Genomic DNA, 17188 nt, shown 5'->3' with positions numbered 1-17188 from the left:
TGTTGAAATGACACATACCGGTAATATGAAAGTCAGTGTAAAAACCTTTAACAATGGGATTTTGGTGGATTAAAGATTTTGGGTGAATTTCAACCATTTTTTCAAGGTCATTGTGTTGTAAAAAAAAATGACTTAATACTAGATCATCCAAGTACTCATTATGGACTACCAATATTGCAAATATCAACATGATCAGGCTTTTAGTCTGTGAGAAAATCAATTCTGAAATGTGTTGTAAAGCTCACGGGTGTTGTGAATATGCTAATTTTAAGCATTTTCAGCTATTTTTAGATCAATGTCAAGGTCAAAAGATAAAGATGTGACTTTACGTATTATTTGAATATTAAAATACAACCTGAAAGGAACATGATTTACAATTATCAGCTTAAAATAAAATCATCATTTGTCTTAAAATGACACATACATTGTAAGTGAAAGCCGGTGTAAACAACCTTTAACGATAGGATATTGGCAGATTAAAGATTTTGGGTGAATTTCAGCCATCTCTTCAAGGTCATTGTGTTGTAAAAAAAATTAATTAATACTAGATCATCCAAGTACTCATTATGGCCTATCAATACTGCAAATATCAACATGATCAGGCTTTTAGTCTGTGAGAAAATCAATCTGAAATGTGTTGTAAAGCTCACGGGTGTTGTGAATATGCTAATTTAAGGCATTTACAGCTATTTTTAGATCAATGTCAAGGTCAAAAGGTACATTGTAGAGATTTTGCTTTGTTTGTTATTTGGATATTGAAATAGAACCTTAAAGGAACAAGATTGGCAATTATCAGCTTAAAATAATCATTTGTGTTGAAAGGGCACACAAGTGAAAGTGCGTGTAAATACAGTTTAGCGCCCTATAATCACGGAAAATCGACCTGATTTATTGTTTTTAATGATTTTCAGCTGTATTTTTAAAGGTCTTTGCCAAATAGTCAAACTATTTGTGATGCATATCCTTTTAGTACTAATTACAGACTACCATTACAGACAATACCAGTATTTGTTGGCTTTTCATTTCTGATTTATTGCAATTTGAAATGTGCTGATAAACTGTAAACTGTATGTATTGTTTTACATTTGTTTGGGGGTGTTAACCCATATTCTGGAAAAGTTATTGGCCCAACAATGGTTTTTATTACTTTTTATGTCGGACCCTTAAAATCGTGCTATTTTCTGAAAATCTACCGGCCCGACAGCGATTTTTACCGGTCTGGGACCGTCGGACCGCCGCTAGTGTCGAGCCCTGCAATACATGTAGTCCCATATATAGAATTTCTTGTATGGTTTGGATTCTCGTATAAGGAAATGATAATTATTATTAATTAGCTAAGTTATTAATTAAATCTTTCATACTTATAAGGTCATTAACTTTTTTTAGGTTTTGTTTAATCATATAGAGTAATAGAAATATATATAAATCATAATCCATGTGAAAATTACTTACTTTGTTTTACATGGACCAGTTAATTATAATTTTGATGAAATTTCACTTTACTCATTCGTTTAACACATGATGATGGAATTATATGCAAGACATCTTTCATAATATAGGTTAAAAGTGTTTTCTATGTTTTGTTTCAGTGTATGCTATTATACCAATCATGATAATCCATGTACATGTATGTATATGTAAAACCTAACTTACTTTGGTTTACATAAAGTTAATTATAAATTTTGATGAAATTTCACTTTCCCCATTCGTTTTACACATGGACAAATGTCCCGTACATGTACATGTAGATCACATGTCCCATACATCACAGGTTTCACAGGCTTAATTCATTCCCCATAGACTCATGTGTTAAATTGGCACTTTAAAAAATTCATAAAAAATAAGGATGAAATTCGGGGGTTGAATGTTTACTACCAGTGGATAGGATTTATATCTGGCAATCCATATCTGACCAGAAAAGGGTCCCTCGACCGGCTCATTTTAAAAATAAATTGGCGTGTTTGAAGACACCTTCGGGGGGAGCAGATTCATCACCTCAAACAGCAAAATAGCCCTAATCCTTCCGCCGGTGAAAATATAGTCCAAAATTGGTGATATTTCTTCCCAATTTGGGAAAAGGAAGTTCAGTAATTACCAAAAATAGAATCAGTGTTAGATGGACAATCATATGCATACACTTTGTCTATCAGCCATATCAAAATAAAAAAAATAGCAATGGGTTGGCTCGAATGAATATTTATGGCCTGCCACTAGTAATTAGGCCCGTGAAACCTCTTAGGGTGGGTACTCAAGCATGCAAACAGGCACTGGAAGCTATTACATGGATACTGTCCATGCATAAATCAAATTAAATCACAGAGTCATTTAGCAGTAATTTTCTATTTCAACAGGGTAGTCCCATCAGTAAATTGTTTTACAAGGGGGCCCTGCATAACAGAACAAAAGTGTCTCTTGGGCGAGCACAAAATACGCCTGCCTGTATCATGGAAAATGGAGTTATCGGTCAAGCAAGAACAGTGGAAGGTGGCGACTTGACCTTTGAGGCTATGTTTGACCTCAAAATCAAAAGAATTCTGGGATCTGTATGCTAGTATCACACACACCAAATAATATGAGCCTAGATTAAGTTAAACTGAAGTTATGGCATTTACAAGGAAAAGATAACGGACAGACAGACGGACACCGAGCGTGATACCATTTACGTCCCGTCTAGACGAGCGTATAAAAATACATACATGTAGAATCTAAAAATACATTATATAAACAAAGTCAATTGCAATCTCTGATCCACTGAATTAATGAGTATTCATAAACATGGTTTTTATATGGAGTGACGCAAAATGGACATGATAATTTTAAGAGAAAACATATTGCTCAAACTCTGTGAATTTTAATTTGCAATCACAATTTTCTTGGATTCTATTTCTGGGCAGGTTCAAGCTATTTGACTTGTGACGTACGGGACATTTAGAAACTTTAAGGTTGTGTATTAAATGCACAAGAGAGAATCTTTTATGGATTTTGGAAGGCCAGTTGTGCCCTCTTCATTCATGAAAAAAATGAGTGATCTACAATTCCATTAACGATGTAATATTTTAATTAATATGAGCTGTGACATACAGGAGCAGACGAAAGCTGATTTTTTAAAAGTTTGTCATAAAACTTTGTGTATTGGAAAGCTGTAAATCTCTCATTATCGTGTTTTCATCTTGTATCTAATCAAGTTTCATCATTAGCCATTAATGAAATGATAACTCATCGGTGTTATTAAGTAATAGCTCAAAATATAAACATCCGCACTGTGATGTATGGGACTGGAGTTTACGGGTTTCACGGGCCTAATCACTAGTGGCAGGCCATAAATATTCATTCGAGCCAACCCATTGCTATTTTTTTTATTTTGATATGGCTGATAGACAAAGTGTATGCATATGATTGTCCATCTAACACTGATTCTATTTTGGTAATTACTGAACTTCCTTTTCCCAAATTGGGAAGAAATATCACCAATTTTGGACTATATTTTCACTGGCGGAAGGATTAGGGCTATTTTGCTGTTTGAGGTGATGAATCTGCTCCCCCGAAGGTGTCTTCAAACACGCCAATTTATTTTTAAAATGAGCCGGTCGAGGGACCCTTTTCTGGTCAGATATGGATTGCCAGATATAAATCCTATCCACTGGTAGTAAACATTCAACCCCTGAATTCATCCTTATTTTTTATGAATTTTTTAAAGTGCCAATTTAACACATGAGTCTATGGGGAATGAATTAAGCCTGTGAAACCAAGACTGCATGGTGACACTTGTTTCATACAGCGGGTCTGTGGTTGGTGTCTTGTTGTGGGTGCTCAAGCATGCAAAGGTATATTATGTATTACCCGTATAGTTTATGATTTGAAATTCTTTAATCTTAATTGCACTTTTTGTTCTGATGACAATTTTTGTGTTTTTTAATTGAACATTACAATAAAAATAATTGAATTGAATTGAAAAAAGTAAATAAACTTCAGGAAATATGGGATTTAAAATTTTGATTCCAAAGAGCCTATGCTGGGTTCCTAGATTATTCATGTTTCTTTTGCAGCTTTGGCATACAAATGCGCCAGCCAATCATGTTCCTGTTATCATTTTCAGTTCATCATGAATTTTTAAGAGCTCCCATTGACATTGTCAATTGTCATGTTTGATAATGATTTATTATCTTTGCTTCCAGAGCTCCTGTGTTTAGATGGATTGAAAAACTTCTCAATGGTGCTAGAAAGCTGGAGTGTGAATGTCTTCTTATTGCAATTGGGCCTGTTGCATCAGGTAAGACCACTCTCATTATAAAACTGTAACTGATGTGGGACTACATGTACATGAAGATGACATTGCCTGTGATTTTAGAACTATAAAGATTGTGTCGAAGTGTGAAAACAAACAACAACAAAAATCAAAATATCAATAATTTTAGTGTGACAAATTAATAGACAAACAATAAGAATAGGAGTGTGTGTTGCAGTTGGCAATGTGACCAAGATGCAGGGCTGCTAAATCTCATGCAGTTCACCCCATTCTCACTTTGTCAAGCTGATCACGTATGTGACCTCTCTTACTAAATAATATTTAGAAAGTAAACTGTCAGAACACCTCTTGCAGTCTTGCCAGAATTGCATAATTAGATATAATACACTGTTACCAAAATGTAGCAACACTGTGCTGAGTTTGAAAATAACTATTGAATAATTCACAAAAAACATTATTCATGTGCTAATCAAATATATTGTTCATTGACCCTACATTGTATGTAAATGACATTTGACCTTGATCATGTGACCTAAGACTTGTGCAAGATATTCAGTGATGCTTCATTACCCTTACACCCTGTACGTCAACATTTCATGAACTACAAAGTAGATCCAGAAACACTTTAACCCTACATGTAAATCTCCCGGGGTATTTTGATTCTTGTCATTCCGGGGGGGGCGGCCATTATGTCCCCCGTAAGATCTCGGCCGTGGATTGCGCGATCAAGACGAAAATTTGCATGATGGTAGAGAATGATGTAATCTACGCAGAACTTGCATTGGTAAATTTCACTAAATTCATATATTTTTATTATTTTTATATGAATTAATTATGCTATTTATTCATGAAATCATACTTTTGCTCTGATTCACTAAATAAAGCTCCTAGAATACTATTTGTAGGTGAAAATATTCTTTATAGTATTCCTAACAATTGTGAATAAAAAAAATTCTAGTACCAAGAACGATTTCTAATGTATTTTATTGTTTTTTAAAATTTCTTATGTAATTCTTTGTTTTATTTTACTTTTTGTTTTTTATTGTTTTTTCGATGGAAATTATTCCAGACTTAATTCTGATCATAAACAAGGCAAAATTAATTAAGTTTAATCAGTAAAAGTACAAATAATGATACATTTTTGAATTTTGGCTAAATACACAATTTGCATTGGATTTGTACATGAAATCACCTTTATGAGCAATTTTGGGTCTGACATGCACTTACATATTGTTGCATAATGTCGTTATTGCATACCCGGGCGTCACAAATTTGGTCTCAAAATTTTTGCGAGACTTGAAAGTAAAAAGTCAGTGAGCGGCGAGGTCAAAAAATTTTGCGCAGCAGATATATCGCAACAATTGTCGATTAATGGCCCCCCAGGAGGTATGATAACAATTCCAAAAAAAAAACATCATGGACAAAGTCCATATTTTTTTACCCTTATTAAACTGGGGGGGGAGAGCCAAATTGACGCCCCCCGACAAATATCATAGCTACGCCACCGCACAAATTTTTTGGCCGGCGCAGTTTGCTAACTTTTTACTTTCAAGTCTTGCGCATCTTTTGAGACCAAATTTGCGACTCCCCGGTACATGATTTCGAAATAACGCACCATTTTGTAAAAAACGCATGTCAGTCCCAAAATTCTGTCTACAAAGTCAATGCAAATATTGTGTTTTTCAAAATTATTATTTCTTTACTTTTGTTGGCTTAAATGGATATGCTATTTATGATTGCAAAAGGGGTTCCCCAGCAAAGTTCATTTGAAAAAAAACAATAAAAATACAAAGTAAACAAAAAAAGAGACAAAAAATACATACCGTACGAAAAGTATATTTTTCAAAATTTTTTTGTCAATAGAAAATATATAAGCAATTAATTTTTTGAAAATTTCACTACACTGTCAGTCTTGCAGTTTATATTTCCGGCTCTGCTCGCATGCAAATTTTGGTGGCAATCAGGCAATCAGTGTCTGAGATTCGAGCTCCCCCTCCCCGTATACTGGTCATGAAAAAGCCCATTTAGGGTTAAATGACCTTTGACCATGGCAACTAGACCTATCCAGGATGTTCATAATACTTGATTACTCTTACATACATGTACCGGTATATGATAATGATAATAGTATACCCAGGGTAGCTACTTCAGTTCAATAAACTGTTCTTCCAGCGGGCCCTGCTATTGTCACCCTGCTGGCTTTAGCTTGGCTACGGTGCTCAAGCAGACAAGGATTTTCTTCCTACCAGGTACCCATTCACCTTGAATACCAAGGTTGATTCTTGAGTGCCGCAGCACTACATTGTAGTTTCATGAACTTGGTTCATACTTTGACATTTCAAAAACTTCACCTTGGTTCAGATTTCAATGTTGACAATGCCGTTTCCATTAAAATTGGCGCCTACGTTTTTCATGCGCCGATATTCAGGAGAGACAATAATTAATACCCTCTGAGGCAAGACTCATAAGTACCGGGCATTCACCCTTCCTTTTGTTAAAGGAGAATGAAACCATTGGAACGAGATAGCTTGTGTGAAAACAAAAAAATAAAAGAAACAGATCAAAGAAAGTTTGAGAAAAATCGGACAAATAATGAGAAAGTTATGAGCATTTGAATATTGCAATCACTAATGCTATGGAGATAGCAAATTGGCAATGCAACAAAGATGTGTGATGTCACTTGTGAACAACTCTCCCCATTACTTTAATATATATTTCACTTGAATTGCCTCTTTTATCAAATCTATCCATAAATCATGTGTTCTTTCTACATGAGGGCATGTAATACATATTTTTTTAAGAATACATCATGGATAAAGAGTTTGTATCATCATAAGAAAAAGCAAAAAGAGACATTTTGAGGGTATATCATAGTCCACCAAAGGGAAAATTGTTCATCAGTAACATCACACATCCTTGTCGCATCGCCAATGTGAGGATCTCCATAGCATTATTGATTGCAATATTCAAATGCTCATAACTTTCTCACTATTTGTCCGATTTTTCTCAAACTTTCTTTATTCTTATTCTTTGATTTTTCTGTTTCTACACAAGCCTATTTGTTCCAAAAGTTTCATTCCCCAATAATGTTTGCTATACCATTCAGTGCATAATTATGTTTTCTATGATTTTTTGTTGTAGGTTTTATAGATAGTTTATTTGGCTCTGAGGAGAGAGAGACTCTGTGTAGTATATCATGTGAAATAGATGATAAACAGACTAGGAAACATGCATCTGAGTCTATCGTATGGAGGTAAGATGTATATTTCACATTAAATCCCTTGGACATGTAGATATTAGTCTCTTAACCTAAATAAGATGGGGTTTGGGGGAGGGGGTGTCCCCCTCCCTAAATCTGCAATTTTTTTTTTGAACGCATCGCTCCCCAGCTTTTCACTTTTAAGTCTCATGCAACTTTTGAGATAAAAATTGCATCCCCCGGGTACGTGGTTCCGAAATTACACAATATTTTATACATGTAAGTGCATGTAGACCCAAAGTTGCTCAAAAACTGGAATTTGTGTACAAATCCAATGCAAATAGTGTTTTTTTAAAGCCAAAATTCATTTTTTATGCTTTTGATGATTAAAATCAATTCTTTTCATCTTGTTTATGGTGAAAAGAACGTCCCTGACAATTTTCATAGAAAAAAATAATGAAAGAACAAAAAGTCGAAAACAAAGAAATACATATTTAGAAAACACTGAAAAAAAAGAAAATAAATAATTTTTAAAAGTAAATTTGATCAAATTCTGATCAGATTCAGATTTGATCAAGAGTCTATTAACCAAAAATTCAAATTTTAAGGGTATTTTTCTAGAGCAAACTTTTTTAAATTTTGCACATAAATTAGCATAATTCATAGCTATGAGATTTTTTTGCTGAATTTGATGATATACATGTACATTAGTTTTGTATGCCATACGTAGGTAACGTGCGTGCCAATCTTTGTAGCGATTGACGGCTGAGGTCATAGGGGGGGGGGGGGCTAAATCAGCCCTCCCCCTCAATGTACATGTATTTAAGGTTAAACCCAATCAGACCTGAGGCCCATTTATTGTATCCCAGCCGTCACAGTGACTATGATAGGAACGGGCTCAGCAGCCAATCACAATTACGATTCCCATGGAAAACAGCAATTTTTTTTTGAAATCATGTACAGCAAGTTTTTCTGTTTGAGACAATAAGGTTTTCATGTTGCAAACACTACAGAAAATCTGTGCAGGCTCATCTCCTGAATGGAGGTAGCTGCAAATGCAGGAAAAATTAGGAGACAAAATATGATGGTCTACAGCACCTTTCTTTCTCCAAACAGAATATGCTTTGTGTCCTTTGTATTCATTGAAAGAATGGAAGACATACTCAGAGAATCCTGTTCTGTCCAAACCAATTTTGGAATTTTTAGGGTGCCAGTTGTTTGATAGAGTTCTTTACTATTTTTGTCACATGTCAGGTTATATTTGTTTTTTTTTTTGTAGACGGAAGGGAAGAAATTTGTTAGCCTTGTGTCAATGCAGAGATACTGTCTCAACCCAACAAACATATTCATGGGTTCATCAGGTAAGAATAATCTTTGCATCATACAACATACATGTGGAAACACAAAGTCAGAAAAATGTTTTGGCACAACCTTATTAAGATTATCAAGACTTGTGTGAAGCATCAAACCTGGGGGAGGGGGGTGGCTACAGATTCCTGAGTTTAACCTTTTGGATTCTGAAATTATAAAGAAACTACCCTGATCCATTAGAATGTATTAAATCATGTAGGTACTGATGTTTTTGTCAAAATGTGTTTTTAAAGTTGAAAATATTTATAGATTTGCCCATCATGACATTGCAAAAGTAAGGCACTACATGTACATATCTAAATATCCCAGTAATGTAATACTATTAAATATGATATTTCAAAATACTTTCTAAAGGTACATAATTTTAGTTGAATTTGTAATCAGCAGTGTTATGATTTACATTATTGAGCTCATTATATTATTATCCTATATGCTTTATATGTCACATCAAAACAAAGTTTAGTTGATATTAGAGGGATTCTATCACTATCAAGCTCTTATCATTTAATTATTTCAGCTATTTTCTACAGCCAAGCCTTCTACAGTAATGATCCTAAGCAGTCATAGAGTCGGAGAACTAAAAACTGATTTGGATCTACTTTCTAGAGGGGATAGTTATCCATTATTCTCCCTTCGATCATCATCTCTTACAACCAGACCGTGTTGTCCATATCTAGAGCCTCCTAACACTGTAGGTGGACTAGGAGCAGAAGGTAAGCAATATCTATGTACATATATTTATGATTATATTGGTTAAATCTTGACAAAGGCAAACTCCCTCCAAATGCTTTATACTATGAAAAGCTTGGACAGTGGGAATAGTCTGAATACTATTACTGATCATAGAGAAAATAATCTAGCACATGACAGGGTTGAACAGAAGCGCTTCCTAGGGAATAATGTTTGTATACGCCCGTCCTAGATGTGACGTATTATGGTATCGGTGTCCGTCCATTTATCCGTCCGTCTGTCCGTGAGTTAAATTTTCCTTGTAAACGTGATAACGTCAGTTTAATTGAACCTACGCTCATATAATTTGGTGTGTATGATATTACATTGTAGCATGGATCCCAGGAAGCCTTTAGATTTTGAGGTCAAAAGGTCAACATCACAGTGACATGTTTTCATCTAACCCTTCTGTAGTCCTTGTAAATGCGATAAATTCAGTTCAACTGAACCTACATGTACGCAGATAATTTGGTGTGTATGATATTAGCTTGTATCCCACAAAGTCTATCAATTTCGAGGTTAAAAGGTCAATGTTCAAGGTCACACTGACATGTTTTCGTCTTACCCTTCTGTAGTCCTTTTAAATGCCATTACTTTAACTTAGCCTAGGCTGATATAATACTAGCATGGATCTCGGCAATTCTTTTGATTTTTAGATCAGATGTTCAAAGGTGAGAAGTCGCCACCTTCCTTTTTTCTTGCTTGACCAAAAACTCCATTTTCCACTAACCTGCGTGTTATGTGTTCACTGTAGCGACACTCTTGTTTTTGTTGTAAGAGAAAAGCTCTCATGTTCTCTCCATTCCTGTGTATAGATCTGCTACATTCAGCCCCCCCCCAAAATGTCATTTTAGAGAATTTTTGTGTAGCAGTCTTTAACCCTATATCTAGGCCAGGGGGGCCTCGGAGGTCCCCCCCCCTCAACGATTCACACTTTTTTTTGCCGCGCGAAATTTTTTGACTGCCGCTCGCTGACTTTTTACTTTCAAGTCTTGCGCAACTTTTGAGAACACTTTTGCATCACCTGGGTACATGGTTCCAAAATTACGCAACATTATGCAAGTGCATGTCAGACCAAAAATTGCTCAAAAACGTGATTTTGTGTACAAAGTCAATGCAAATTGTGTTTTCAACCAAATATCATAAATGTATAATTATTTTGAGTTTTGCTGGTCTAAATGTATTTATTTTGTGCTTTCTATGATCTCAGAAGAGTCCCCAACAAATTTCATTGAAAATACAATGAAATACAAAAGGTAAAAGAAAAAAGAAAATACATAATGAATTGCAAAATACAATATAATACATAAGAAAATGTTTTGATATCACAATCTTTTTTATTTACACTTGCATAGAACACCACAAAGAGTTCCTGTACCAAAAATTAGAACATTTGTAGCTTTACATTTAGTTAGAGGAAAAAGTATGATTTCACATACTAATTATGCATAAATTAGCATAATTATTTAGTAGCAATTTTCATGAAATAAATGACTCTACAGTTTTGCAGATTATGTCCCAGCCAACCCGTGTGCCAATTTCGGTGCGATCGCGCGGTTGACGGCCGAGATTTTAAGGGGGGGGCCCTCTCACGCCCCCCGGCCAAGATGCTCCGGACTGAAAATATTTATTTCTAAATAAATATGCTAAAATTCACAGAACAAAATGCTGAAAATGTCATCAAAATCGGTTAACAAATAACAAAGATATTGAATTCTAAAGATTTGCATTATTCCAGTAAAACAGATCTACATGTAGGCATGTCTTCATGAATATTCATTAGGTTGGCTGATGATGTCACATACCCACTTTCCTTTTTCTTATGTTATTACATGTAATCATTGTTTAATTTTTTTGTATTAAATGATGTGTCTCCACTACCTGCACTTCATCAATTGTCAATCCAATGAAAATAGTTCTTGATAAAAATTTTTTGAATAAACCCAATTTGGTATAATGAAATGCAAAAAGAACAAGTGGGGATATGACATCAGAGCAACTTCTCAGCAATTTGCTCTGTGATTTTTACGGAATTTTTTTAGATAAAAATATACACAACAAAAAAAGTAAGTGCCCCCTTTAAAAGAAACAAACATCAATAATTACCGAACCAATGCGAAATTTTGATATATTTTTACATGAGCGTGTAGGTAATTTTATAAGCCACCCTCTGAGTAAATGTTGTGGACTTATTTTGGGTCATGCTTGAGTGAGCACAGTCAGAAGGCAAAGATGTCACTTTTCGAAAGTCACAAGCCAAATATCATGACTTTCATTCCATTTTATGGGAACTAATTCCACATTCTCATCATGAAAAATAGTCAGAAGGCTTGTAAAAGGTACTTTCTAAAAGACGATACAACTTTTCTGGCTAAATTTCACGGTTGAATTAAACACAAGTCCATATTTGCTATAATTTGATTTTTACACATTTACATCAATAAGAATGAAAGAATATGATGACAGCTATTTTTGTAAAGAGTATCTTCAACACTATTCATCCTTTCATGGTTCAATGAACAATTATTGAAAACAAAACATGATTTTCAAATATCATAGGCAAGTATTGTTTCATTTTGGTAACTAAAATGATCTTTTCTCAACTTTTTCGTTATGTTCACGACCATTTAACATGCTTCAATGATTCAAAGGAGTTTGATTAAACATTCACGCTTGAATGAACATGTGGAATGTGATTAGCTCTGTTTAACATTATTGGAAAAAATGCAATTTGTAACTGGATATCTGTCACAAACCTCCTTGCATAGTTCATTTGATTTTTATGAAAATCCTGATGTTTAATGCATCAGTGAGCACACAATATTAAAAAATTATGCAAATGAGAAGAAAGTTCAAGGCCTTGGCCCCACTCTTTACCATGTTGAATGGTTATTTTGGTGCGCGCGCCTTTTGGATAGTGTTATTCCGAAGCCATGTGCGAAGTTTCATGAAATAACTGTTGTAACAAAGTAACAAAAACCATCCATGAAACAAACCCTCATTTCATATTTGTGAAAATTTTGACTTCTTCTCTCATAGACTTGTGTACATTATGGGTGCATATGTTTAAGAATAACTATCCCCTTATTCAATATGGTGGAACTTTTTTTCAAGGCTGTCTGTAGCAATGTGGCAGTAATGTTTATCAACCTATGGGCAGAATTCTGTGCAAAAATGAAATCGATATCTTCATTAATGGATGAGTGAGCACGCATCAAAGTGGGAAAATTGGTATTTTCAATGTCACAGACTCATTTTAAAGAGAATATTGAGAGCCAATTCGGTTTCATTTTTTATCATCCATCATTTCTCTCACCACACACTTTCCGAACTTTAAACATTTTGATGGTTGAGCGAGCACATTCGAAAACTTAGGAATATATACTCTTTACAGTATATGGCATGAATGTATTTTCGTAACAAACTCTCATGATCAGTTTAATTTATGGGCAAATCAGTGGTGAATCCAGAATTTTAAAATGGGGGAGGAGCATAAATCGGGGGAGCCACCAACATTTTCAGATTTTAACATGATGTAACAAGTTGTAGAGGATACTACCATAAACCCCTATGATGATACGTCACAATACAGGGGCAGTGGAATGGTTTTCATCAAAGTGGGGGGGGGGGGGCTGAGCCAAAAGTGTGAGGGTGGGGGCTGACCATGCAAAATATCACAATCGTATGGTCATTTTTACATTTTTTACATGCTTTTTGAAAAAAGTGAGGGGGGGCTGAACCCCCCCCCCCTTTTCCGCAGCCCCTGCAATACAGTGTGCTCACTCAACCATGAACATACGATATCAAAATTGTGTGTGGAGTGGCTATGATATTATGGATAGTAAAACAGTATAACACCATAAAACTCGCCTAAAATCAACTTTTGTCCAATTTTGTATTTGCACAATGTGAAACACGACTCTTGTGACTTTCTAAAATGGTTATTTTTAATTCAATCTTTGATTACTCATGCATGACTCCACCGATCAATCTCATATTTCCCCAGAAGTTGCTTAATGAGTGTAGAAAACTACCTACGAAATATCATATCTCAAAATAATTCCATTCAAAAGTTACAGCAATTTGATTTAGGGGGGACTTACTGTTTTTGTTGTGTATATCTTCAGCCTGGAGCATCTCTTTGAAAAATGTCGAATTTTGATGCAATACAAAGAAAATGATTCCCTGTTAAAATGCATGTTTTTTGTACATGCAAACATCTTTGGAGCACCAGCCAGGGTACCTGTGCATAAAAGTTTAACTTAGCTATCTAGTGGTTTCTTTCATGAAATCCATGATTTTGATTGGCTGTTGAGCATTGTTACCATGGCAGTTACCATCGGATGACAAATATACCATAATACTGTATTAATTAACTTTTATGCAATGGGAACATATGATGTGTTACACAGTGGTCAGAAATGATATCAGTCTAAGGGTGTGTTTATGCTTCCACTTTTCAGGCCAGAATCAGCGTTTTTATATGTGATTAGTCCAAAACATGGTTGCGTCCATGTTTTCTTTCATTTAAATATGAATAATGAGGGATTTACAAAAAAAACAGAACATTTCGAAAAAGGGCCCGCCCAATTTAACCTCTCTTTCCTGCTCAACGAAAATTATGATGCGAAGCCAGCTTGTCATTTTCAAATATGAGTGACACGACAATCGAAGGGCTCATATCTTCAAAATTAATGAGGTCTTGAATTAGTCATGACTATTATATACAATGTAGGACTGGCATGGGCCACTACCCGTTTTTATTTGAATGATACAAAACCCCCCCAAAATCATATTTTTTGCCACAGCTTCTTTATTTTGTCTGGTTTTGGTGTATATTCATATGCTTTTTGGGGCAGGCAATTTGTTTTTCCTAAAATTAGTACTTTTAAACCATTGTGATTTTATGTAAATTTATAAATTTGAGAGCCTGTATTCAGCCAAAAAGTAGGTTTCATTGTCTTGTGGTTCTTGGATACATGTTAAACAATAGCAAGTAGTTTAATATATCTATTTTGCTTTAATTCCTCTACTTTTGGTTTTACAGATATTTTCAAAATGAATAAAAAAATGTCATTTATCCATAGGGGCTATACAGTATACACTATACAATGTACTGGGTACTGTGTATGCATGTATGTCCATACATTGACCATCATGATACAAAGCCTGTACATGTATCTCGTGTCATAGAAATGATCTCTTTATTGGTTTGGGATTAGATGACTCAGAATATGAAGTTAGTTTTTGTTTCAGAAATTGAAGACATATTGTGAAATATGCTAATTCAGGGAGGAGAACTTCAGATAAATATCAATACAGTCAACCCCACATTTATACTGTAGCTATTCAGGGCCCTGATGGAAAGTCACCATAACTTTGCCATCCAATGGTAACTTTCATTGAATCCTTGATTCTGATTGGCTGTTGATCAGTATTGCCATGGCAGTTACCTGACCCCATAAACATAGGGTTAGACATCACAACCAGGTAAGAAAAAAAATCCAAATGAAGAAGATATAGCTAAAAATGTGATGTGCATACATATTTATGATATGTGATGTTAATGTGCAATTTATCAGGTTACATCATGTTACATCAGCTGACAAGCAATCAATTTACAATCTAATTCTTAACCTCAGGAGCTTATTTCTGTGACACTATAATTTATATACAGGCCTTATTATAGTCATGGTGGTCAGTGCATACTATGTACAGTACATTGTATACTGTATAGCCCCAATGGATAAATGACATTTTCTTTTATTTGATAAGATATATTTCGCAATATATCCGTAAACCCCAAATTAGAGGAATAAAAGCAATATAGTTATATGAAGCTGCTTGCTACTGTTCAAGTGGTATTGTCTAATATCCAAGAACCACCTGACGATGTAACCTAATTTTTGGCTGAAAAAGGGCTATAAATATTGGTAAATTGAAGTAAAATCACCTTTTAACTCTACAAAATAATGGTTTAAAAGTACTTATTTTTAATAGGAAAATCAAATTGGCTGCCCCAAAAAGCATATGAATAGACACCAAAACTAGAAATAAAGATCACCAAATAAAGAAGTAGTGGTAAAAAAATGTGATTTGGGTTTTTTTGGCAACCTCTTTGGATTTTTGGCCCCGCACATTTTTTCTCCGACCTGAGACAAAAAATATTGCCATTTCATATTGAGATAAGGTACGCAAAGAAAACAGTTGCCGCAGTAAAATAAAAAATCACCCATTTATAGCCCACTCCTACATGTATATAGTACTTGAAATGAATGTGGTCAGAGCCATAGATGGAAGAGCTCCCTCTTGTGTTTGATGATAGCAAGAATATTATTCTTATAATTTATGAATTATGGAAGAGAGATGGGCTCATGATGATATAAAATACATGAAGTAACTTTGGGGGTATGGTGGGCACAATTACCCCAAACTACTTGTACATGTATACTGCCTTGGATTCTAGCTTCTGTCAATTTTGGTCCCCCCCCCAAAAAAAAAAAAAAAAGAATGATTTTGAGATTTTTGCAGAATATGTACCCTATGTAATTAAATTTTAATGTGTGATATTGACGTCAAGGAAAAGATGAAAGTATTGTCAGTTTTAAAAGAAATCTTGGTAAAGACATGCTGGCATATAAGTGCATGAGAGGAGAGTGCTATAAAAAAGCATTTTCTCATTAGATATTGCTTCAAAAATAGGCATGTGTCTTATAAAGATACAATGAAGATAAAATTATTTTCAGAATATTGGTACTAATTTGAAGTAATTTTAAGAGTATTTTTACATACATGTATCTCACTGACTTTAACAGAGATGAAATATTTTATTTCAGCTGTGATAAAATTGATCTCGAATACCACCCCTGGACATGAGATCATGTGTAGTATGTACATGTATTTTATAGGGATGAGAGATAAATAATTTATATTTTTTAATTCATACACACATGTACATAATTACTGATTGTTCAGCTCTAACCTGTCCCTCTATCTTTGAGGCCGTTCTCATTACACTTTCTAAAACTAGTTTAAGTACTGAAAACTGGTTCAGGAAACCAGTTTGGAAAATCGCTTTGCTAGCGTTCCCTCTTGATCACACGAAAGTGGTTTTCAAAATCACTTCACGTAAAGAATCTTGTTGCTATGGAAACGCTCTCAGTGGGATGACATGTTTTACGCAAAATTCGAAACCGCAGCGTAGGCATTCTACACCTGTCATGTGGAGTAGCACGCTCAAAATGTGCGAAGATCGCTTCATGAAGAATGGTTGTGTCCTCACTTGTGCTAAATTCAGTTTACCGAGGCGAAGCGATCTTGAAAACTATATGTACATTGCGAGGTGGTTTTCCAAACTGATTTGGAAGATCACTTTGACTGTTCTCACTACGTGTTCAACTAGTTTCCAGTATAGTGTTAGAAACGTAGTGAGAACGGTGTCCATCTTGCTTTATAACTCTGTTCAAATAATATGAATAATGGATGAAAGTGTTCACATGGGACTGTTTTTAGCTCAGTTTTATCATCGAAGTCATCCATCATATAAAGTCAACTGCCAAGGAATTCTCCAAGTACAAGCACCTGTACTTGGGGACTTCACACTATCAGAATTTTCAGGGAGATATGTGACATAGTCAGTATGG

The 17188-nt window shown here is 34.8% G+C and overlaps 1 protein-coding gene across 2 annotated transcripts in view; it reads left to right on the top strand.

Annotated features, from left to right (window-relative positions):
* LOC121413300 (proteasome assembly chaperone 1-like) overlaps positions 1-17188 on the top strand; it is a 34754-nt gene that overhangs the window by 13441 nt on the left and 4125 nt on the right. For both annotated transcript variants that reach the window (XM_041606076.1, XM_041606077.1), the window contains exons 2-5: positions 4176-4270; positions 7388-7499; positions 8725-8806; positions 9334-9529. In XM_041606076.1, the coding sequence (XP_041462010.1) occupies positions 4176-4270; positions 7388-7499; positions 8725-8806; positions 9334-9529 (485 nt within the window). The remainder of the gene's footprint in view (positions 1-4175; positions 4271-7387; positions 7500-8724; positions 8807-9333; positions 9530-17188) is intronic.

The sequence above is a fragment of the Lytechinus variegatus genome, chromosome 4 (assembly GCF_018143015.1).
Source record: "Lytechinus variegatus isolate NC3 chromosome 4, Lvar_3.0, whole genome shotgun sequence".
Lineage (NCBI taxonomy): Eukaryota > Metazoa > Echinodermata > Echinoidea > Temnopleuroida > Toxopneustidae > Lytechinus > Lytechinus variegatus.
The sequence above is the reverse complement of the archived record's forward strand: the minus strand, read 5'-3'. Positions and strand labels throughout refer to the sequence as shown.